A 25000-nucleotide genomic window follows, 5' to 3' on the forward strand; every position below is an offset into this window, starting at 1 on the left:
GGTGATTCTTCGCGAAGGGGACGATTCTGCTCAATTGGATAAAATCAAAGACTCGAAACATAATCACTTTGTGGCAACCCGAAAAACTGAAAGGAGGGCGAGACGAAAACGAAACGCTGAACGGAAAGAGAAGGCACTGACGCGAGATACTGGTGGTGAGGCACCAAGACAACTCCCTCATCATCCAAACCTGCAATTCCAAGCCCCGAAAACTGCAAAGATATTCAACAGGTCGAAGTCACCGATCAGGAACACCCGACTGAGGAAAAAACGACTCCCACCCTCACTAGTGTCTCTTCACCCACGGAGGCAGCACAAGCGCTACCTCCGAATCCCGCGGTGGCTGCGCCAGACCCAGCTTTGACCCCCGCGGAGGCTACGAAAAGCCCACTTCCGAGTTCCACAGAGGCTCACCAGAGCCTGCAACCAAGCCCCGCGATCGCTCTGCAAAACCAACGTCTGAGTAGCGCAGAGAGTACACAAGACCCCCCTGCGGCCCCCACGGGGATACGAAAGGCCCACATCCAAGTTCTACGGAGGCTAACCAGAGCCTGCAGACGAGTCCCGCTTCAACCGTACAAAACCGACCTCTAAGCAGTGCGCAGGTCGCCGAGGTACCACTTCCGAAGCCCGTAGTAGCTCCGCAAGGCCTACCTTCAACCCCCTTGGACGTAACGAAAGACCCACCTCCGAGTTCTGAAGAGGCTAAGCAAAGCCTGCAGCCAAGCCCCGTGGCGGCCGGGCAAAACCAACCTCTGAATCCTGCAGAGGGTGCTCAGGCCCGCCGCAGAATGACGCAGAATACTCAGCGGAGAGTGATGGCCGAATCAACCCACCATCGACTCCCGCAACAACTGCAAAAAGACGATACGTGAGCTCCACGGAGGCTACGCATGAGCTGCCTGCCAACTCCGCTGTTTGTCCTGCTCCCGCGCTCAAATTGGTCGCCGCGTCTCCAGCCCAGCCAGCGCCAGCGGTGCCCAGAACCTCAGAAGCCTGCGCGGGCCAGGACTCAAAGTCCACAAGCAAGCGCAAAAGACCCAGCTCGGCCCGGAATATCGCCAAAGACACCCGCAGTCGGGGCGTGCAGGTAACGCTGTCTCAAGCGCCGACCGTCCGCCAGCGCGCCCAGCGCGTGACGTACTCGCCGTCGGAGCGCAGCCTGGCGTCGCACGGGTCCGGAGGCGGTCGTCCTCGCGCAGTGCAGGCAGGCAGCGCCCGCTCAGCGCCCTGCAGCACACCCGCCAGTTTCGGCAGAGGATGCGCACGAGGCAGGAGCACCCGCTGGTGCGAAGAGCGCGCCCGGGCGGGCAGTCTTTCGTCCGGCGCACCAGAAGGCGCTCGGCGGCCGGCCCTCCTCGAAATGGTACACCGGAAAACCAAGGGCAGAAGTGTGTCAGTGGTTGCCAATTACAAACTGAAGAAGAAAGGCAAGTTTAAGGTGCCGAACAGCATGCCAGCAGCAATCGCCCGTTTTCTGCAGCAGCTGAGTAGGGACAAGGAGGCTATCAGGGTAATCAATAACATGGCTGTAATGGCCACGAAAAAATAGTCTCAATAGCCTGGCAAGTTGGTGGTGTTCGTACAAGGTGTTCCCAAAATTATGGCGTCATTCGTTCTGTATGTGTGTGCTTGGCTGTTAATGACGTAGTTCGTTACTATGGATTATTTTTCAGTTTTGATCATTTCTTTAAGTTGTGAATGAAATATACCTTGGTTAAATGAATCAGTAACACGTTGCATATGTACCATACTTCCTTCCTTAATCGCGCCGGAAATGAATTTAATTGCTGTCATGCTTGCATGACAAATATTGGACAGCCATTTCGCATGACAAATACATGGAGGGGTCGAAGTGACATGTGTTTGTAACGTTTGAGATCGTGGATGAGGTTGAGTTGGTCCACTTTTCAAGCGTTCACTTTGAAATCATCTGGCGAACTCATTAAAAGAAGGGAATCTTTGCTAAGTTGCGCTGTAGCCAGCTGAGTCGGCGAAGATCGCGTCTTTCCATTTTTACCGCCATGTATAATCCAATCAACTGTGCAAAATATGCTGTTAAGATCTAAAAAACAAACATACACTGTTATCATCAAATATTATATCGTGTGTGGTGAAAAACGGAGATGATTCTCATATAATTGTATGATAATACGGACCCATTTTTTGAAAAAAATCAAGCACGTGTTTCGTCGATACAAGCGAGAACGGCCGTTTTCATCTGCTGTTGCTTTTGTTTTGTTTTGTTTTGTTTTTTGGTATTATGAGCTCGGTTCTCATGCTGACAGTTATCGACTTTCATTAAACCGGGAGTTACTGGTCAAACGTTACCAAGCAAACAAGGGTTATAATGACAATGCTCTGATCGCACCAGGCACTTCGATGTTGATACTCCTGAATAGAAGCAATATATGCAATCTTCGCTGAAAGCGTTGTACAATCGATGCCTTCTGGTAAAATGAAAGCCGATAACGTTAGCATAACGACTCTGAACTCACCACGTGGTTTTCCATGGGAGTTGAATTGGTCAGCTGTGCACAGTTCCACCGGGGAAACATAAACGAATAATGACGCAACCTGATACCTGGTACCTGACGAATGCATCTACCTAAATCGTCAGAAAACGGTAGACTTGAAGAAACTGTGACGAAGAGTGAACGCGTCTTATTACCAATCGCTTTACGACTTACAAAAATTGGGCAAAAAAGAGTATGACCCAGAATGTTGTGTGTCCAATGCTTTTCACACTTGCACGTCCGAACAATGAGCCCGAAACCAAGGAACTTGTTTACTTTGTGGTTGTCTGGGACAGAAAATGAAAGAACCCCCGGAATCAGAATTATTCTGGTTGACCGACTTCACATGCAGCACGCACGTAGCTAGAATTTTCCTAAGCGGAAAGGCAAATGCCAACTTTCCCAGCTCCGACGAACTTGGACCGACCAGATTCCTGCGAATCGACCAAGGTCTAGTTTAAACTTAATGCAACTCAAACATAAACCTACCTTAAATGAAATGTAATGTAGATCTAGTTTCGTCTCAGAGCGTGACCCCGTGGCCCCGTTTGGTTACGTTCCTTAGACACCGCCAAATCTCATCACCTTGCCCGTTTTGAAAGCAGTTGGGAAGATAGCCCAAACAACCTTTTCAATTTTGACCATCGTTGGTGGGTCACACGATCATTTGTTTGAGTGCAATACCTACACCATGACAGCTTCGACATGATGCAAGGTATCCTTGCAGATATGATGCTGATCGTATGCTACTGACTGTACCGATTTGTCCTCTTCTCGTACGATCCATCCCAGGTATCTACCACAAGATGCTCACTGATCGCTTGATTGAGCACCGCCCGGGTGGATTCCGTCCATTCCGTGCTTGACCCGCAGCGTCCTGCCGCTTCCAGAGCTGCCGATGAACAAGGTGCAGGTGGGCACGGCTGCCTCGCCCACATCAGGACGTCAAGTCACGCATCGGCTCACTGGTCAACTCGGGCTACAGGCCCGGCGGCGGCAACGTCAAGATCGAAAACCGCAAGCTGGACCACAGCAAGGTGACGCCCAGGATCCAGGCCAAGGCGGACTACAAGCCAGGCGGCGGCAATAAAAAGGTCTGTAAGCATGCTCGCATTTTGAGCTCCTCGTCTGTGGTGTTGATCTTTAAAGAGATCTTGACGTCCGGCGGCGGAGAAAAACAGCGTAGTATTGTAAAAGAATGGCGGACACCTCGGATGGATGGAAAGGGCGCAGAGGAGGGAAGCAGAACAGAGTGGCATACGCACCGAGCCGTTGATCTGGCTAATGATATTGCAAGGAGGTGCACACACGTTTGTCGGCTTTCTTCGCTGACTAACGCTTGCAACAGTGCTATATTGTGCACTCGTTTATATATTGTTCAGCGTGCCAGATTACCGCAACAAAGCCTTCTGAAATCACTTGCTAAACATCACGGATACACTTGATCTTCCGCTGTCAAATAATGCAATGAGCTCCGCAATAAGCTTCCGTGCCCTCAAGTCGCTGATAATATCCATTCATTGGTATTATATATATATATATATATATATATAGGTATAATCATATTATATGCAATAAACATAACAACTTAATTAAAACTAACATGAAAATACATTAAATATACATTACATAATTGTACAATACATCATTATATATATATATATATAATGATGCATTTAAATAGCTATATATTATAACTTTATCTTTGTAAAATGATATGTCATTGTATATATATGTTACATATTGCATTCCAGACATTCCCCAGCGGTCCATTTCCACTGCCTCAGGTCGTTCATTCCCTTCCCAGAACTTCTCTTTGGCAATGAACGCCGTTCTCTTGCCGCTGCAAATCGTCCGTCCTGTCTCAGAGCTCCCCGCGGCAGTCTAGCCCCGTGCTGTCTCAGAGCTCACCCGCGGCAGTCTAACCCCGTGCTGTCTCAGAGCTCCCCGCGGCAGTCTAGCCCCGTGCTGTCTCAGAGCCCCCGCGGCAGTCTAACCCCGTCCTGTCTCAGAGCTCCCCGCGGCAGTCTAGCCCCGTGCTGTCTCAGAGCCCTCGCGGCAGTCTAGCCCCGTGCTGTCTCAGAGCTCCCCGCGGCAGTCTAACCCCGTGCTGTCTCAGAGCTCCCCGCGGCAATCTAACCCCGTTCTGTCTCAGAGTCCCCGCGGCAGTCTAACCCCGTCCCGTCTCAGAGCCCCAGCGGCAATCTAACCCCGTTCTGTCTCAAGAGCTCTCCGCGGCAGTCTAACCCCGCCCTGTCTCAGAGCTCCCCGCGTCAACCCCACATTCCCTCCACCACAGATCGTGCTGCAGAAGCTCGAGTGGAAGGGGACAGTCGAAGATCGGCTCGCTGGCCAATGCCAAGCACAAAGCCGGAGGCGGCAACGTGCAGGTGGAGACCCAGCGGCTCGACTTCCGGCAGCGGGCCTCGTCCAAGATCGGCTCGCGGGACAACATCCACCACAAGCCCGGCGGCGGGGACGTGAAGGTGGGCAAGCCGACACGCTGGAGATGACGTCAGCGGGAATGGCGATGCATTGCATCACAGCGCATCGCGCAGTTTGCGCGGGTCTGGGGAGGATGACGGGACTTGCAAGCGCGCCGCGAGTTGGAGAGGCTGCTGCCATGATCGGCTTTCAGCCGGCCGTCTCGTTCCATTGCTTCTCCCGGACGTTGCCGGGCGCCGGTGACCTATGACGTCCATCGGGTGCCGCCAGAGCCGGGACCGCTCGAGCCGGAACCCGGACTGGTGATTAGCCTGAACCACGGAGTCGCTGGTCTTTGCCACGAGACGGTTCCGTAGCTTTGGCACAATACTGTGGTGTACGTGCTGGCATGACTTCATCATCAACAGCGTTTTTGGTAAATTGCGGGATTGGCTACAAGTTCCTTGAACTCACGAACGCTCAGAAATGCTCAATCGGTTGTTGGGTGCAAAATTACGAATGCCTCGACTCAAGCAGACATTCATGGCAAGCGCGATGTGCCATTTCAGACGTGCTTGTGGCTTCATGATACACAGGATTTTCATGTAACAGTGAGAGAGAGAGAGAAAAGGCAGATGATAGAGAGAGAGAGAGAGAGAGAGAGAGAGAGGAGAGAGAGAGAGAGAGAGAGAAGAGAGAGAGAGAGCGAAGCGAGTCGACGCAGAGAGAGGAGAGAAGAGAGAGAGAGGAGAGAGAGAAGAGAGGGATAGAGAGAGTATCTATCTATATATATAATATTGTATATATATATATACATACATATATATATATAATATATATATATATATATATAATTATATATATATATATATATATTATATTGAACGTAGCAAATCAACATGCTCACCAACAACTTGTAAAATATTTATCAGTGCTTGTTAAGGATTGACAGCAGCTAACAAGTTTATTCCTCGGCGAAAACCAGGAGAATGTAGATGCGTTGACATTCGGCAACATGCCTTACCAAAACAAATAGCTTACTCTATACGTTTGGGTAAAGGCATGTTGCCGAAATATCAACCGCATCTATATCTCCATTCTCCTGGTTTTTTCTCGAGGAACAAGGCCATAATTGCTGTATATCTATGTGAATAATCTCCTCGCAAATGTACTTAACAACGCACGAACCTTGTAAATATTCGCAAAGATTTGCAACATTACATTTGTCTCTAGGTCTGGTTATCCCGCAAAACAACGCCGCCAAGGCAATGTGTTGTAGGAAGAGGTGCTTTATGCTAGATATTTTGCTGATATTTTGATGTTACGACATTTCATATTTTGATGTTTTATTCATATCACGAGACATTTTGTACTTGTTCTGATGTACTTACATGGACTTCTCGCGTAACGTTGTTTCTCTATGTATCAGGATGACGGAGTCTAAAATGACTAGTGTAAGGCTCGAAACTACACACCGCATTGCATAGGTCATTTGTGTTTCAGCATTTTGTTGTCAGCCCGCTGCGCTCGGACCGCTTTTATCTACTGTTTATTGTCTGCTATTATTTGTGTAACTTTCACCCTGATTCTTATTTATTTCAAAGAAACATTCCGTTTATTATCTATAGGCTTCGTGTGTTAATCCATACCTGTATACAATGAAGCTTCCACGCAGATGCCTAGGCTGTATTATAGGCTGCATTTATGTGTGTAAAGTTTCTGAATCTTTCCTGTTTTTTTTTTGCTACGATCCGCTTGCTATATTTGTGCTTTATATGCATCGGTTTACTTTGTTTCACTCGCCTTTTGACTTTGTATTCTGTATCCAGCTGCTTGGCGTATCTCCTCGCTCGCGTAGTCAGAGCAGGAGCAATGTAAGTTTTCACTCGGCTTCTGGCAAACCGGCCTCCGAGGTCTCTGCGGAATGGCTGCATCGTCGTTTGCACACCACCATTGCACCAGTATCCTCACTGTTTTGGCCTGTTCCCGGTCGGGGCCTGACTCGTTAATTTTGTTGTGACCTTTGATCTCACGGCGTCTTTCGGTGCGTTTTTTGTTACCATTGCCGGCATGTGTGTGTGCGTCATGCTTGTTGAGCAGTTAAACCGCCACATCGCGCCGGAAGGGCTAGCACTGACCCTGACCTGTGACATCGCGGTGGCACGTGACCTCACTTTGACCTGCAACCCTCGCAGGTCTTGCACTTGCACATCCCTCGACCCCAGCCTGCCCTCCAGCGATCCCAGCCTGCCGTCCCGCGACCCCAGGCTGCCCGAGGCCCGGCCGTGGCATGTGTGCGCCGCCCTTGCAGGTGGAGAGCCGCCGCCTGCACTTGCTGACAGTCGGCAGCAGGTGGGCTCGATGGAGAACGTGGGACACCGACCGGGCGGCGGCGGCCGGCGCATCTTCGAGGACGCGGCGTACATGCGCCAGATGCGCTCGCTGTCGGCCGAGGGACGCGTGCGTCACCTGTCGCTGGCCTCCAGGTCGCCGGCCAGCTCCGTCGGCAGCGTCGCAGAACCCGTGAGGCGCCGGCAGCCGGCACAGGCGGCCGGTGTTGTAGACAGCTGTGTGACTAGCTGTCGGTCTGTCGGCGTTTCCGCCAGGTCGTCATTAACTGTCCTCCGTCCATGTGTCTGTTTCATAACTGTGTCCGTGCGTTTGATCATGAGTGTGCTAGCTGTCCCTTTATATGCATGCATAGACTAGCCCGAATTCAGCCGCGGGAGGACAGAGGCTACCACATATCCTCCTAAACGACAAAATAATCATGACTTAATGCCGATAATGCGGTACAAAAGTGTGTGCGACTAGAAGGCATCATGAGCGGCGCACATATGTGAACTTCCAATACAGTATTTGCTCATCAATATACCATTCCGCGTAGTCTAGTTACGCAATCGCATTCGTAGTCTAACGTACTTACGGAAGTAATGTGGTCCTCTGGAAGAAAACGGACCCAGTGTCTAAGCACAAAGGCAGTATTTTGCAGTGTTCCTAGCTTCGCTAAACCAGAATTTATGAATATTGCAAAGCATTTGGATCTATGTAGTAGCCCCTCAAAATTCCGAGCCAGGTCACATCTGCCTGGAACAAAGTGCCACTCACTCACAACACCCACAGAGTCACATCGCGTGTATCTTCCTTCTGTACCGTCCAGTTATATTTCATGGCTGACACCGACTGAATGATTCCTCTTATGCGTCATGGACCCCCCCACCCCCCCCCCCCCCTCCATCATCCCTGGCCTTTTCTCGTACGTCGTCTGATCCATCATCGGTCCTTAGCTGGGGGCCTCTGGCGGTGGGTGGACCATGCTGGCACTGCCCCGACCGCTCCCGTCCTCAGCCGGGGGCGTCTGGCGGTGGGCGGCCCTGCTGGCACTGCCCCGACCGCTCCCGTCCTCAGCCGGGGACCCTCTGGCGGTGGGTAGCCCTGCTGGCACTGCCCCGACCGCTTGCCGTCCTCAGCCGGGGGCCTCTGGCGGTGGGCGGCCCTGCTGGCACTGCCCCGGCCGCTCCCGTCCTGAGCCGAGGGCCTCTGGCGGTGGGCGGCTCTGCTGGCACTGCCCCAACCACTCCCGTCCTGATCCAGAAGCCCCCTCTGGCGGTGGGCGGCCCTGCTGGCACTGCCCCCGACCGCTCCCGTCCTGATCCAGAGGCCCCCCCTCTGGCGGTGGGGCGCACCCTTGCCGACACTGCCCCGGTCGCTTCCCGTCCTGAACGGGGGCCTCTGGCGGTGGGCGGCCGCTGCTGGCACTGCCCCCGACCGCTGACGCAGTGGCGAACCATCAGCGCCGATCGTCAGTCATCGCTAGCTCCCATCGGGAACACACCGCCGACATGAGAGCTCACGCCCGCCACCGATCATTCGCCGCTTAATGTGCAATGACAGTGACAAATGGTAATGTCCTGTCACCATCTGATGCCGTCAGCGAGCGATAGGAAAGCCAGGGAAATATGCAGATAGTCGGGGGAAAACGAATGGCCGACGATGATCAATTGCCTGAGATTCCCGTCAGTGACGCACCAGATTCCAAGAATCCCACAAAAAAGACTGAAAGAGTGAGAATACGCGCGGCGGTCCATGATTGGGGGTTTCTCGGTGGCATTCCGACTGTCGAGACGCTACGGGCAATCGCCAGTGATCGCGAGTCAAATAACACAGAACATATTCACGGACACTGGGGGTGGATCGGTGTACCAAACAAACAACCCTGCAGTACCAAAACTCCCTTCCGTACGCATCGAAGCTATCAAAAACCGTGGTTGGGTACCGTGAATGTCAGCTTGCTTCACTTAACGGTAATAATAATTGGCGCCAGAAGGTAAAAAGATATCATAGATATTAGAGGACCGCGCCTGACATTGAACGGACACAAAATCCTCCCACCCCGCGCCACCACATACCCACTGGTGCCCACCACAAACTTTACCAGTACTTAGAATCCGCAACCATCTCTGGCTTACAGTTGGCGGATAGCAGGTCTTCCTGTGGCAGTACCGTCGAGAGCCGATAATTACCTGCAGACACGTACAGCAACCGCGAACGCTTTCGTTCCGTGGCAACGATTCCTGACGTTAGAAAGGGGGAAACTATTCGCTCATTGACGTAACATGGACGTGGAGCATCCAATAAAGCTGCCATTTTGGCTACCAAGAGCACTTTACACACTTAGTTGTCATGGGAAGTCAATGGAACTGCCGACATCCAAGTCCCAGGTGTACAGTGAGCGACAGGGGCGACATCTATGTCGGACTCTGGTGTCACGCTCAGAAGCTGACCAAGCCGGGACGCCCTTTGGTGACCTCTGCTTTCCTGCCACAAAACTCAATTTCCGCTCCACTGCGCGAAGTCCAGGAAAATTACAGATGAATGATCACTCCCAAAGTTTTTAGTAAACATCCTCGTCAGGTTATCCGGTTCTGGAGCGGGCACTCGGGAAGGCTGTGTTCAATTGTAGCTTCTGGAGCAAGCACCGCAGGCGGGCTATGTTCAGTGTTGCTTCTGGAGCCAAACAACCCGTACAAGCCGTTTTTAAGATGTCCTCTGGAGCCAAACACTCCGGGCAGGCTGTGTTCAATGTCGCTTCTGGAGAAAGCACTGCAGGCGGGCTATGTTCAGTGTCGCTTCTGGAGCCAAACACTCCGGGCAGGCTGTGTTCCATGTCGTTTAGGGACATGACAGGGGCTGGTGTCAACAACACGCACCATGGTAAGGACCGGCTTAACGTGACAGCTCTGCAGCATCCTTCACCGCCGGGCACTCGCACGCTCAGCGGGGTGCTTTATAAAACCCCTGCGACGTTGAGCGGAGTGAGGGCATTCAGGGGTCCATCCCAGGCCTCAAACGCGCGCCGCGCCGTCAGTCATGCCTCCGGTTTTCAGGCGATTGATTCAAAGCCAATTCAAAACCGGTTCACGTGCTCCAAATTTCGCTTCGGTAGGCTAGCCCCCAAGCAACACTGAATGTCGTCACTGATCACACATCCACGGTTGCTGCACGTCTTGCTGAGCTCCTCTCCCGCGAACGATAGGCGTTATACGAGCCCCGATATTCCGGTCTGCGTTTGGGCTTCGGACTGCAGCTCTTGTATGATAGATGAATGACAGAACATAACCAATCCTGGCGTCCTCGCCTCCAAAAACCTGGCGAAGTATGAGAACACGGCAAGGCCCTAGCAGAGGCTCTAAAGCATGGCGAACGTCCCAGGCTGACCCCGCTGATTCAGATGCCCGGATCATTGATTTTTAAACCTTGAACCCCGCTACATTCCTGAAATGATCACTATGCTGCGTCCTCCGATGTCTGATAAATGTCCCAATGTGTGGCGTCCTCCAATGAAGCGCTGCAGATAATGTTTTCACGCTATGTCGTTATTTACCAGACAAATTGTGCTTATCGCTTAAAAGTGCACCTGAGAAATTCCCCTCCCCCCCGAATCGCCCGGGCTTTTGAATTTTCTGGCGCATGTTCTGTGCTGCACAGATAGAACGTATATGCATGACATGTTACATAGTTGAAAAATTGTCCTTTCAGTAGTGTGACTCGAAGCTCTGTGTCATACTTTTCATTAATGCGTTGTATCCCAACACCATGTGCAGTTGATAACCGTTTTGTGATCCCAAAAGGGTATAGTTGTGCGATTTTCACGTGTTTATATGTCACTAATGACCAATGCCCAAGTGACCTATACATCCGGTTAGGCTGATCTTGGAGTACAATAATACCGCTGGTTGTAATGAAGCCGCAGGTCAAGCATGCTTCACCTCGCGCCCATCTCCGTGGCGTTACAGAGCCCAGGGCCGCCCAGCCCGGCCCGGTCCGGCGCCCGCTCCACGTCCCGCTCCAGGAAATCGCCAGCTCGCGGAGAAAAGTCGCCAGCACCAGCCAGAAGAACCCCAGCACCGGGCGCGAAGTCCCTAGCACCGCCCGACAGGAAGTCTCCAGCACCGGCTGGTGGAAGGTCGCCAGCTAACGGAGGGAAGTCACCTGGGCCGACGAGAAGATCTCCAGTGCCGGGAGGAAAGTCTCCAACCCGTGAGAGAAAGTCTCCAACTGCCGCGGACGGCTCAGCACTTTCTCCCTCCCCAGATCCAGGCAACAAGTCCCAAGCTGTTAGGAGCTAGCCAGAGAGCATTGGGGCCACTGGAGACCGATCACTGTCCGGGCAGCTCGCCATAGATCGCTGGCAGATGCCGCGGTGCTGCTCCTGTCGAACGTCACCCGTCCAGTGGGGCTCGCTCGGCTGGGGTGAGACGTCCCGTCATCTTTTCTTCTCGTGCCGGGCCTCGCATGTGATACAGCACTGCTGACCGGAGCGTCGGATCGGTCACATGGAGAACGCTATGTGACCAGCGGGTTCTCGGTCGGAGATGGCGGGAACGCGGAGCCAGTGTCGCAGCAGCGAAACTCAGTCAGCTGTGCTTACGGCGGACACTCGGTGAAGGCTGGCTCGCGTGTCCAATCGCATAATCTTCGTGTCTGGACTATTTAGGTCACGTTGAAAGCTTGTATGCAATGTATTACTGAGTCATTCCTGAGACATCCCACTGCGTGGAATCGGTTATAGATTGCCTATGGTGATCTATGGTGATCATGGTGATCTATGGTGATCTATTATGGTGATCCGCTCAAAGAAAGGCTCCACAAAATTGTTTCGAAAGCTCACTTTGCGTAAACCGTACATAGCAAGACAGGGGCCAGGGGATTCCCCGTCTTAGGTTCGGATTTTTTGAATTTTTCACCACAGATTTCTCCCGTTAGAAAGCTCGAAGCCGGCGTGACTGGTTCTCATTGAACTCCGTCTGTCACTTATCTCTTAAGAAATCCGGACCACGCTGCTGGTACACAGTGTTTGGGTTCTCATGCTACGTGTGAAAGCCGATAAATCATGCCACTGTAAGCATAACCTATGTGACGCTGGAACCATCGCCAAGTTTCACATCAGGTGACTATCAGGAAATCGCACATTCGTTTGGGAGCTGGCTTGATGCTTCCCGCAAATGTTTCGGTCCACTGACGATAACATACAACGGATGAACATTTGCGGTGGTCAGGATGTTCTTCGATCATTGTTTTGCATTGAATGTTCCTTTGCGGGGTACCTGCGCTTGTAAAAAAGTGACACAGCCGTTGCCATAATGTGCGGCGACAGACTAATACAGATACAGACTCCGAGACAGGCTGGTACAACTTCGACGATTTACCAGCCGTGTGATTATTACATTTGCAAGGTGCATCTAATGCTGATTCAGTTTAATAGCGCATTAAGATGTTTGCTTAGCTCCAAATGTTTCGTAGGTAGAACAGGCTACGTGGTTCACCGGAGGTGTGCGTTAGTTTCATGATACTGATGCTGGGATACATATTTCATTTGGTCTTCAAACTCTTGACCGCGAGAATCTTGCATGTGATAACTGTGCGGATGAATTGCTAGTTCTTCAACCATGTGTTTAATAAACGGATGTGTTGCTCATTTATTGCCACGCACACACAAATTCGCTGGGCCTGGAAGCCCGAATATCACCCGCAAGATCACTGTATTCACCCACAGTCGAGACATTAAGTGGGCAAGTAACTCGACAAACGGCCACTGCACCCATGTAAAGTTGCTCAGAACGCGCGTCAGCGATCAACATTGCATTTGTGGCATTCGACGTGGTAAGGTGGTACTGCGCTGCTAAGGCATGTCCACGGTCCTGTCAAGCACAACAGGGTAAATTACCTCATAGCCAACAAAACACAAAAATCCTAAATTTAAATCGTATAGTGTGAGACGCTTCGAAAGTACTGCCCATCACACACAGTTTAAAACAGATAACTGGCATCTATGTAACATAGGGTGGGTGGCGCGAGCGCAGTCACTACGCCGGCTCACCGACCCACACTAGCCAACATCAGCTGATCCGATGTTTTCCCCGTTCAGTAACGCTCCCCCGGCCGCACGCGCCCGCCAAACATAGTCCGTTAGTTTCGCCGACCTCCGCTTTCCATTTCAGCGGCGCGCGTCTCCACTTGACACCGCCAAGCCCGCCGGGACTGGGCCACTGCCAGGCGGCCGTCGTCGCCATCCTCCGGCGCGCCGCCAGCGCGCCATGGATCCGGTCAGGAGCCGGCCGCGGCGGCCCGTCCGCTGGGAGGGGGAGGGGGGCACTTTCACCGGGTCAGCGGCCGGACGCCGGGCGCCGCGGCGCTGCTTGTGACCCCGATCCGCATCCGTCCGCGCACGGTCTGAGCGGCCGGGTCACGCCGTTGACCTTGCAGCGCGTGCGAGCGGTCCGGCGGCGGTCATCAGGGCGGCGCTCCCCGCAGCGGGCGGTGCGCTGAGGGCGGAGCTTCCGGGACATCGCAAGCCTTTCCCGGATTGTTGAGATGGTCTACACGGACCGCGGGTCAGATCAAGTTCTGCCGGATCCACGGCAGGAAGTTGGCCGTCCTGGTGTAGACGCCAGGGTAGCCGGCCTGAGCGCAGCGGTTGCCGAAGGACACGATGCCGATCTGCATCCACCTGCCGTTCTCGAAGTACACCAGGGGGCCGCCGGAGTCGCCCTGCGAACGCAAGTCACGATGATGACGACATCTGGTCGGGTCGCCGTTCGCTAGAAATGCGCGGCAGCGGTGATTGCGTGACATCCCGCCGTCCCAGTTTGCGGTCAAATCAATCAATTCGACGTTCATGCATGCATAAATGAACATCTGCGGGCATCAATGCATCGCATGCAGTCGTTGCGGGATGGCGCCGACAGTGGCGCATCGACTCATCGTCTTGAAATCACCAAAGACAGTTCACATAAGCTCTTTCACGACGTGCCACGAGTGTCCGCTTCCTTGACCGGGCGAGGTGGGCGCCGAGCCATGGCAGCACGCCGTACCTGGCACGCGTCCTTCCTGCCGTCGGTGAAGCCGGCGCAGATGAACATCTCCTGGATCGGCTGGAAGTAGGCGTTGTCGCAACCGCTCTGGCTCCATACCGGCATGTCAGCACTTCGGAGCTGCGATGACTCCCGGCCTCCTGCGGGTACGGCACGGGGGTACGCGGGACTCAGACGATCCCCTCGAACGCGACACAGCAATCAGACACTTCGGACGACTCCCGGCCTCCTGCGGGTACGGCACGGGGGTACGCGGGACTCAGACGATCCCCTCGAACGCGACACAGCAATCAGACACTTCGGACGACTCCTGGCCTCCTGCGGGTACGGCACGGGGGCACGTGGGACTCAGACGATCCCCTCGCACGCGAAATAGCGATCACAGTTACGATGACTCCTGACCAGACACCAGCCGTGACCAGCTACCTACCCCACTAGTCACGTAGTGCGCAAGGTTCGAAGGAACTTCTGGGACAATGGGATCGGAGCGCAATGGATGTTGCTGGGCACATTGAGCAAGCGTGGTGTATCCGCTTTCAGGCTGGCATTAAAGTCACCAGTGGCTTTGCGTTGCCGTGTGACGCGCGAGAACTACATGCAAGCGTCGAAATGCATGCGTCCCGATCGCAATGTATATCCGATAGTAAACTGCTATGCATCATTTGTAAACAAGCAAATAACATACAACCAATATCCTTAATGAACTCCACCACTTTTTAACAAAGAACTTTAAAGGTAAATCATGGTGAATGCCATGGTAACAAACCAAAGCCACGTCACTGCTCATATTTATAAAGTTCACCAGTCGAAGCACGACAGATCCCATCTCAGTGGAAGGCCACTCGAACCATTCTGTCCCAGGCCATCCTGTGCTACGTGTTCCTCGGGCGGGCTGTCTCCGGCGCTGCCCGTGCCCAGCGATCGCCGCTGCCGTACCGTAAGAGGTGACGCCCCAGCCGATGACGCTGGAGGTGCGGCCGACCAGCGCGTCCAGGGGCCGACCCTCGTACTCGTCCGGCAGGCACACCGGGATCACGTACTCGTTGAAGTTCACCGGTCGGTCCAGTTTGAAGAGCGCGATGTCGTTGTAGTAGCCGTTCAGCTGCCGGAGAAGAGAAGGGCGTTGGAGGGGAAGCTGAAGAGAAGAGGGGGAGGTTTGGGAGTGGAAGAGTGCACTGCGTGGCGGTGCAATGCCTGCTGCCTCGGCGAGCTGGGGACTCGGGGCCAATTGTTACTTCTGATACTGAAAAAGCTGACCCTCAGTATACCACAACACCAGTGAACCAAGATGCCAAGGGTGCTGTTTAAGCGAAGAGATCAATGTAATGCACCACATTATGAAAATCTCGACTTGCTGACAGTAGCACCTAAGGTGACGAATGATGTGCTCACATAAAATGTTGTTTGCTTTCAAAGTTTTTTTCATATGAGCTGTGTCATATGTATAGATAACTGTGAGTTTCACGAGCTTTGTTTTGAACAAAAACATACGAACTTAAGCGTAATACTAACCAGAAACCAGGAGCTTGACACGTTTATTATTTACACCAAGAGATCAATTCGGTAAAGAACAGTGACAGTGATTATTTCCAAATGACGGGTCGTAAAACTGCGCTCAATGCCATCGTTGAGTGGCATTCTGGCAGCTCGAGATAACTACACGTGGCTGAAGAGTGAGAACCGTCCTCGACCAGTACCTTAAAGTCGGGGTGTGCGACGTACTCGATGACCCTGAACCTGGCCGTGTGGGCCGCCTCCGCACTCGACTTCAGATTTGTATCCCCCAGGCGAACCGTGAACTGCCTCGGGTGAAAGCTGAAGCCAAAACAAACACCCAATCACCAACCGACTCGACCTGCGTCGCCGCAGACACGCAGAGCATACATCATATGGAGAAACGCATCTTGCTTATCTGTTGTAAATTAACGCGACGTTTCCCAAAGGGAGACAACTCGCCATCAACATGATGGCGACAGGCTCTTGGCTCAGCTGAGCGTGGTGCATTCGCAGCTGTCTGCGGCATCTGAGGCCCACCTCTTGCCCCTGGAGTCCTTGGTGCAGTGGGCCGCCGTCATGACGTAGCGGCGAGAAATGAGCGAGCCGCCGCACCAGTACTCGCGTCTGCCTTTGCCACTGAGGTAGATGGCCGCCATCCAAGGCCACTGGCCCGGCCTTGACACGTCACCGCCCACCACGCGGGACAGTGGCGCTTGCGGCTGGCCGCACGCTGTCGGACAGGCCAGTTAGGGTCAGGTCAGGTCAGAACAGGCCCAGTCGAGTCGGTGTACGCTACCCTGGGATTACCAGCGATGAGATGAATCTAACTTGGGTAAAGTAGATCAGATTACATTAGTTTCAGCTGATCAGCTTACATTGCGTCTGGCAAGGCCAGACTGAAGGAAAAGAGCAATTAGTGCCGCAACGCATGTTATGATCTCTCATCATCGCGCTGGCATTTACGACTTCCAGACATGTTTTGCCTGCTCATTTCAGAAGTGAGAAAAGACACATGGCTATCATACTTCACCTCTGCTATTCTTCGGTTCGTTTTCATGAACCAAAACCACATCTTGCGCGTCTTTCAATTTATGCGTTGTGGACTTTTAGTCCGGGACGAAAAAAAATACCGATTTACGTGATACGATCGGCGACACAATGGGCACTTCTACGAGCTTTTTGGAGAGAAAATTTCAAAAATGGCGACAAAATGCAATAGACCATCCCAGTTAGACGAAACTCAAAGCTTAGTTTTAGTCTGTACTAGCTAACGCATGCAGCGTGAGCTTGTGTAGAGCACCTGTCAAAAGATTGATGTTTCGCTGTGAGAGCAAATAGAGCCACAAATGCTTCCAACATAAAAGTTTCAATAAGGACACTGTTAGCAGGTGACAGAACTTTATTCCAAGCTATTTTAGATCAGTGCTGACGTCACAGCTCAGTTGTGATAGGGATTTTACAATGCCTTTTAAATTAGTGTTTTTCACAAATTTTCAGCCAAGAGTCACTCCACTTGCATCGTTTGTGATGTTTAGCATAAAATACCGTACAACTAGGCTTATTACTAGCCAAAAGAAAGATGACCGGCCTCAGCACCTAGCGACTAGCCAGATCAGTCTGCTGCGCCCCAGCATGTCGTGAGATAGTGCACGAGGTTTGTTACGTGCCATATGTGGACGTGATACGCTGGCCGTTATGGCCGCTGACCAAACACGCTCTCGCCTTTCTCCGTACATGGGGCGTCTTTGGTTTGAACCGAACCGATGTGTTCACCGGTCTCGAACACGCTGTGCCGGCCACTCATGCACTGAGACTTGAGTTCTAACCGCCGGGACTTTTGGTATGGCCAGCATATGATGCTTTAGTGCAAATGAAGCTTTCGAAACGAAAATATGCATGCTGTTTATGAGCCATTGTACTTCATTTATCTTTGCCTTATGTGGTGTCTCGCATTGTAGTCATCTTGCAACAGTTTCTGATATAATTGGCTCCAGGCGATAATTTGGGCTGTTCCAAATTCTGTCGACTACAGAAAAGACACTCTTTCACCTCAGCTTACAAACATGTTTTCAAACACGTTCACCATGTGCCCATAACTTAAGCATTAATACTTCCGGCAAGATAATCTCGATGTTTACAATCCCCGCTTTCAAACGGCATGCGTCGCATCGCACGTTATGAAGCTCGCCACTTGGAAACCCTACCCTGAAACATTCCACAGGGAGTCAATGACGCTGACATGACGGTTGAGATCCACGCAATGTGGGGTACCACAATGAGCGCGTTACAAAATGCACATTTCATGCATCATCTGTGGGGAAATGTAAGCGCTTGGCGCACAGTAGCTTGTTGCGAGTTACAAGTTGTTGCAAGTTACACATTGTTCTTAGTGGCGCGTCCTTGAGCCGTGTGTTGGGACAGAAACGCCGCACCATTTTGAAACGTGCTTGCTCTGCGACGAGCTCAGCCCTCAGAGAAAGCGGCCGTCAATATTTACGACCAGATGAACAGTGTGGTTTCCGTTGCGGTGCCGTGACTTTTTCGTCATCATGCAGGCGCGATAGACGTGATGATCTTGACAGACGTCTTAGTTCCTACGTGATTGTGGTTATGTATCCCTGCCCTCCTGGTGAGCGCTGATTCGCGCTCGCCATGAGAGCAGTATACGTGGGCTCACTGCGCAAATGGTATACGTTATGTGTGTTCGTACTTATTTGCAGCAGTGCACATGTAGTAGATCGTGCCACTGTGGAAAGGAATAATGGAGGCTTATTTTCTGTTTCGCCGTTGATACAACTTCTTTGAGTGCCTTTTTATGCAGCTGGCTTAAGACGTGCTCTTGAGAAAACTAACTCAAAACCACGCGCTGGCTCTAGAACTGTCAAAAATCGCTAGCCCATTTATGGGCACAAACTAATTGAGTAGTGTACGACCCATAGGGCCATGAATGTCAGAAAGCCTTGCGGTACATACAATTCGTCAATCCAACAGTTACGGGAAGTCGAGGCTATGCTTGGAGAGAATCTGTGTCATTTTTTGTTTGGTGTGACTGGCATCTCTACTAACGGCCCGGTGTGGTCCCAACACCTCCCCTGACGGTCCGGTGTGGCCCCAGCACCTCCCTTGACGGTCCAGTGTGCTCCCAGCACCTCCCCTGACGGTCCGGTGTGGCCCCAGCCAGTGACGACATTTGCCAGAATCCCACCGAGGATAACTCATCGCCAGAGCTTCACCAAGGCGGCTCCTTGGCTAGAATCCCACCGAGGACGGCTCCTTGGCCAGAACCCCACTGAAGATAACTCATTGGCCAGAATCCCACCAAGGATAACTCATTGGCCAGAATTTCACCCAGAGTGGCACTCTGACCAGAATCCCACTGAGGACGTCTCCTTGGCCAGAATCCCACTGAGGGCACCTCCTTGGCCAGGATTCCGTTCGGAAGCACCGCGGTGGTTTCGTGAAGCACGCGCGCCACGCGATTCGGCAGGGGATGAAAACGACAGCTGGGATTCGGACCATGAGGTAGAACTAGCCGTGCTCGTGACGCTACTAAGGGTTGCCAATGTGTACATGGAGAGCCTCTTGCATGATTTCCATAGCCCTTGTGAGGAAACCGGTCGCCTGCGTCACGTTAAAAAAGGCGTTGCAGCGACGCATCCAGCATGGGGTCGGCAAAGCAGACAAGGTGATTACATGCTTTGAGAAAAGTGCATCGGTGAGCGTTGAAAAAATCACGCTGACATGCTTTGCTTTGAAACCAGATTATTGTTAGAAAGCTGTAAGGCGAAAAGGGAAAAATTGTTAGAGAGGTGAAATTCGATGCAACTTAGAACCGGACATGCCGCCCGTACTTAGCGTCAGGCTCCATAGCTTGTCTATATCTTAGCAAGAAGCAAAACTTTGCGATGCACAAACATCTGTCAGCAGCGTGGCTTCCCCCCAAAACCTGCTACCGACCGGGAAGACACCGCAAAAACCAGGTGTCTCAAGGTCTGGTAAGGAGCGCCAAGATTATGAACCACAGCGCGCTTTCTGGCCTGATGAATCAGTGCAGACTGTTTTGAAGTTACTGCAGGCGTGTTTGGGATGGTTCAGTTGAGCGTTCGCTGTGGTATCTACGCATGGCCATTACCCACAGTCATATTCCTTACTTGAACAACTATAAGCCGTGGCTCCATACATTGCAGGATGCCGTCAGTTACTGCATAGCGGTTTTAATGTCAGGGGCATATAACGATTTTTTAAAAGTTTTCATCCGAACCCTTTGAATGGATGGATTTCCAGGATCAGAGCTCACGCTAAGCAGTGCTTGTCGTGTGAGCCCTGACCCCCTACCATCCGATCGCGCAATTGCATGTCAACGGCAGAATTTGGTGGTGAATGCTTAACGTGCCGCAATGCTCGGCACGGTCCGCCCTGCCTTCTGACGTCAACTGACCTTCAGTGCGACCGCAGGCCATACCTGTCAAATGCAAATAGCGGGCGCCCTAAAGCGATTCGAACCCACCCCGCCACGGGTGGATGGATCGGAAGGCAGGCGCTCTAACCAACTGAGCCACCGGGACGGACAAGCATTTTTAAAATATATTTATTTGATGTTATATATACATATTTGATATATAAGCAAGTAAAAACATGGCGCAAAGGTTTAAGAAGTGAGCACCGATTTCCGATCGACTTACGAAATCGGTTGTGGGCTGTGATTGGCGGTGGTCGACCGTTGATTGGTCGAGACGGCACTGACGGCCGCGTGACGGCAGTTGGCCGAGGACGCGTCGCGGTCGCCGGCAGAGGCGCGCCCAGGCCCCCATGGAAGGGGGGTCGGCTGGCGACCGGCCGGCGCGTGGGGAGCGGCTGAGGCTGTGGTCGAGGCGGTGGGCCAAAGTCGGGAAGCGCGCTGACAGAGCTGGAGGAAGAGCCGGAGCCCCCCGTGCTGCGAGAACGGTTGTTAGGTGAGTGGGTTGCGAATCGAGCGAAAGGTGCCACTGCACCACGTACCAAGGGGAGCGCAGTAGTCCAGATTGAAAAGGATGCGCACGTCAGTGGTCCACACAGCAAGCAAAGGTTCCTTAGTGAAAATGCATTGCTAGTGGGCAGCACGTAACCACACGTGACATCAAAGCTCCACACCTAAGCCGGTAATGGTGGTTGCATTTCTGCACACGGCATCCATAGTGTCTGCAAACATCGCCTACATTACCCAAGACGTCCCGCACCTGTGTCACCGCTGCCAGGTGCGGTCGTCAACTCACTCTGGGCAGCAGACGCCGGGCACAAAGAGCGACTGGAAGCAGATGCTGCTGCGCAGGTTGGTGAGGTCGAACAGCAGCTGCGGGCATGTGCCCAGGTCACGGCAAACGCCCGCGCCCAGCTGCGGCGTGGTGCACGTGTTCAGGTCCTCCTCGGGCTTCACCTGCTGTGCCGGCCGACTGATGGTCGTCGTCTGGTCGAGCTGCTGGCTCTGTCCGACCTGCCCGCTCGGCTCCGCCTGCCCGGACTGCCCGGATTGGCCGAATGAGTCGGGCAGGGGCGCGCTGGGGCCGCCGAGGCCCCCCAGGCCATCCTCGGGCAGCAGGCGATCGACGATGGGCCGGGCCAGCGGCCGTAGCGCGCTGGTCACCTGCTCGCCCAGCACGCGGTTGCCGGCCAGCACCAGCGCCCCCTTCACCAGCTCCTTGAAGAGGCCGCGCGACTGGCCCGCCCGGCTCCCCGCCGCCGGTTCGGCGGCGCGGCCGGTGCTGTTGGACGGAGACGTCGTGATGTCACTCGCGCGGCCTCTGGCGCGCTCTGGAAGCGAGCGGAAAAATAACGTCAGATTTTAACGGAGGCGCTTGAAAGTGGAAAACTCGTGAATTATACGCATTAGTTGTATTGACTGGGTGGTCATTTTGAGCCCGACACAAATTTTTTATAGGAAAACCAGCAGCAACCCGTCCTTAGCTGGTATGGGCTGGTGGAAAAAGAGGAGAACATGGAGATTATGCTATAGCTGTGCAAGACAGTCGTGTTATGACTGATGCGGTATATTGTTATTGACATAAATGGATAAATCTAGCACTTGCAACAACGATGCAACAGCCATTGTCACCCTCATTTCTACAAGCAAACTGTAATAAATGCAAAATGAAGTAAAACAAATCAGCTTTCTCTTCATGGTTTCCTGGCGTAGTTTCTAAGCTGTTTAATGTTTTGCCTTAAAACTTGATAACCAGTTCTGTTTGTACGGGTTTAAAGGCAAATGTCCTTCCTTGTGAAGGAAGGGATTTGCACTTATAACAACTTGTTTGTTGTGTGAATAGCATTATGAACCAAAATATATGCTGCAATTTGGGGGTCGTTTTTAAGGCACTTGCACTGTAATATACCTACTGTGTCATTGGGGCTTTACGACGCACTCAGCTGCTAAGGCTATATGGCGTCGCCTGCCTCTCACCCTAGCGGGAAAGGCGAGCACCGCGGGGAATCGAACCCCGCAATATACCTACTATATTCGTGGTCAGCACTGAATAAGATGGATTGCTCAGCACCAGAACCACGCCTCCAACTATTTGCTTGTCGACTCTGCACCCGTAGAAAAATATTTATTCGGTTTCAAGGTTGAAGATTCGTGAAATAAATTGAGAACATTTGTTTGCGGCTAGTTGCGTGCCGATTCGTGGGACAGCTTTTGAGTTGGTGGGGGGTCAAGAGAGACCCTTTCATGTCCAGCTCTCAGGAAGCCGACCAGGAGCACATTTAACGCGTGCCTGGGTGGTCGGTTGAATACGACGCCCTTGCTTGTGGGAGGGGGGATTTGATCTCCTGCGATATAAAAAGGAATAAAGCTGGAGTCGCCACATCAAAGGTGGGTATAACTCTACGTAATCTCGTTTGTGTGTAATTCTGATATATCTAGGTCATAGCCTTCGGGTATTCTCAGGTCAAACAAGGCTAATCCGGGCTCAGTGTCTAAATCAGCCTTAGACCTCCCACGCAACCAACTCTAAACCTGGAAAACAAATTCAAGGAAAAGTTCACTCGGTGCCATGTGAGGTCGGCAATCTCATTAGACTTTTAAGGATGAATATGGCATAAATGCTCCGATATCATTTTGATACTTGGATTAACATGAAAGAACTAAATAGCAACAACTCGAGAACTATCCTATGTGACAACTTCTTCAAAGCGGGTACCGGTAGTTTAGTGGCTTAGCTGTGCCTCTTGGAAACCAGAGAAAGAGAGATGCATTTCCGTGGCTCCCGCTCCCCCTTTCAGACTGAGAGACAGGTCACGCTACATAGCCTCAATAGCTGAGCGCGTCGTGAAGCCTAAATGCCGCGTGCCACACCATTTTTGCATTGCAAAATGTTGCTAAAGGTCATTTTTTTGTCCTTGACTCCCCCTGGCTTTCAAAAAGTCTATATAAGAGGCCTTTCAACCTCTGAGTGATCACGGAATTCAAAAAGCGTTTTATCTAGGTTTGATATTCATAACTGAACCATGACCGACAGACTTTTTGTAATCGTAATTTCAGATGCATACATACATAAATAACAGCATCGCAGTTATATGACTTCTCAAACTTGATTGTAGAGTTAGGTTAAAAGCTGCCACAGTAAATGTCCTCCGGCAAGCATAACTTCTAAGTTTGATCTGCTACAGGTCAGGTCAGGTCGCTACAGGTCAGTGACCAGTTGCAAGACAAAATAGGCTGTCCAACTGACAATAGCTATCAAAGTTTGAAGTTCCTACAACGCACTCTCAGCTGCAAGCTAACTTACTCCCTGCGCTTGTTACCAAAGCAAAGCTAACCTCTCATAGCTTTAAGAACCTCGCTGACTCGTAGGTTATTAAACTTCTCAGCGAGTACGCAAATCTCTTACCCCGTCGTGTGCTTCTCATTGCGGATTGGGGAACTCCGTTGCAGCAGACAGCAAGAAGCACACATGCTGTGAAGAGTAGCACCCGTCTTGACCTCATGTCTGTGAAGCGGCAAAACGTAGCTTAGTACGGCGGCCATAACATGATCGTCAGGTGATCAGGCGGCCATGGGAAGATCGTCGGCTGATCAGGCGGCCATAGGATGATCTTCAGATGATCAAACGGCCATAGGATGATCGTCAACTGATCAGGCAGTCATACGATCGTTGTCAGCTGATCAGTCGGGCATAGAATGATCGTTAGCTGATCAGTGCATGCGAGGATAATTTTGCTACGTGAATGGGCTAAAACAAACACTATGCTGTCCATCTTGACATACTCAACTATAAACAAAAACGAGGTTCGGTTCTGCTATGAATATTGCAGACCAGGCGACACTGAATCTTAACAGAACACCTCAACACTGATTTACATTTCTCCAATGTCTTCAACATTTTATGTATGCACCGAATTTTTCACCACGTTCTCATTTGACATGCAATGTCGCTATCAGGCATGGTGCGGCAACAAATATCAGTTTGTTGCTGCAATGCACATTTCCAGGGTCAAAGACATCGTTGCCTGCAAAAGCATCATCACCGGCAATCGCTGGGTTTTCTGCTTCGCAAAGGACTGATTTCATCCTGACGGCATGGCCTATCGAGCATCACGACCGCCGCGCAGCCATCTGCGCAACATCCTGCAAGCAGCGCACGTCCCCTCCCGCCCCGCACACGGCGGCCACGGCCACGTCACCGATATCTGACCAGGAGATGGCTGCGGCACGACCACGATTGCGCGTCCAGCCAGGGGACCCGGACACGCGGTCAAGGTTAGGTCACATCCTGGAGAGTGTCGGGGTCAGGCGGCGGTGGACCCCCGGAACTGCCGTGTGTGACGAAATGTGACGGTCTTTCGGACGGGCGGCCTGGCACACTGGTCTGGTGTTACGACATAGCCACCGGCAGTTCGCCTGGGGTTATGAGTGACTAACACGACAACCCGAGTGGTGCCAAACTAGCTCACCGGGTTCGACCGTCTAAGACGATCAGAGATGATGGATGCCTTTTTTGTGGCGCTGAGCGCCACACATAGAAACATACGTTGAATGGGTATCCTTTCAGTTCATTTGGGGAAATCTCGACGAAGTGACGACGGCTACTGGCCACCTCATCATAGCAATACCAGTGGAATGCCGCATAGGAGCCATATCTGCTGGAGGGAGCGTCTTTGCCCGCAGCTCAAGTATCACAGCTATTTCTGGCTTCCCTAGCGTTATCCGCGATTTTA

At 52.1% G+C, this 25000-nt stretch overlaps 2 protein-coding genes and 1 pseudogene across 2 annotated transcripts in view; 1 reads left to right on the forward strand and 2 right to left on the reverse strand.

Moving 5' to 3' along the window:
- Window positions 1-3221: 3221 nt before the first annotated feature.
- Window positions 3222-12646, forward strand: LOC119089832 (microtubule-associated protein tau-like; annotated as a pseudogene).
- A 937-nt stretch (window positions 12647-13583) lies between these two features.
- On the reverse strand, window positions 13584-20641 carry LOC119114848 (proclotting enzyme-like). Its single transcript, XM_037238896.1, has 6 exons — window positions 20494-20641; window positions 16349-16541; window positions 16012-16129; window positions 15251-15416; window positions 14315-14454; window positions 13584-13991 (listed from the first exon to the last, which is right to left on the reverse strand). Exons 2-6 carry the CDS (start codon window positions 16465-16467, stop codon window positions 13836-13838), a joined length of 699 nt encoding a protein of 232 aa, XP_037094791.1. The 5' UTR covers window positions 16468-16541; window positions 20494-20641; the 3' UTR covers window positions 13584-13835.
- Window positions 20642-21059: 418 nt separating this feature from the next.
- Window positions 21060-25000, reverse strand: part of LOC119089834 (uncharacterized) — an 8982-nt gene continuing 5041 nt past the window's right edge. The window contains exons 2-3 of the mRNA XM_037212646.1: window positions 23674-23772; window positions 21060-21598 (exon numbers count right to left, since the gene is read on the reverse strand). Of these exons, the coding sequence (XP_037068541.1) occupies window positions 21060-21598; window positions 23674-23770 (636 nt within the window). The 5' untranslated portion in view covers window positions 23771-23772. The remainder of the gene's footprint in view (window positions 21599-23673; window positions 23773-25000) is intronic.

Source organism: Pollicipes pollicipes, unplaced genomic scaffold, assembly GCF_011947565.3.
Source record: "Pollicipes pollicipes isolate AB1234 unplaced genomic scaffold, Ppol_2.1 Scaffold_3087;HRSCAF=3621_pilon_pilon_pilon, whole genome shotgun sequence".
NCBI lineage: Eukaryota > Metazoa > Arthropoda > Thecostraca > Pollicipedomorpha > Pollicipedidae > Pollicipes > Pollicipes pollicipes.

Bases quoted from the DNA above. Each gene is read 5' to 3' on its own strand.
- LOC119114848 (XM_037238896.1), bottom strand. From the start codon at position 16,467: ATGGCGGCCATCTACCTCAGTGGCAAAGGCAGACGCGAGTACTGGTGC. The intron at 16,130-16,348 runs GTGGGCCTCAGA...TTTTGGCTTCAG, and splicing joins AAGGACTCCAGGGGCAAGAG to CTTTCACCCGAGGCAGTTCA. The intron at 15,417-16,011 runs GTACTGGTCGAG...CTTCTCCGGCAG, and splicing joins TCGCACACCCCGACTTTAAG to CTGAACGGCTACTACAACGA.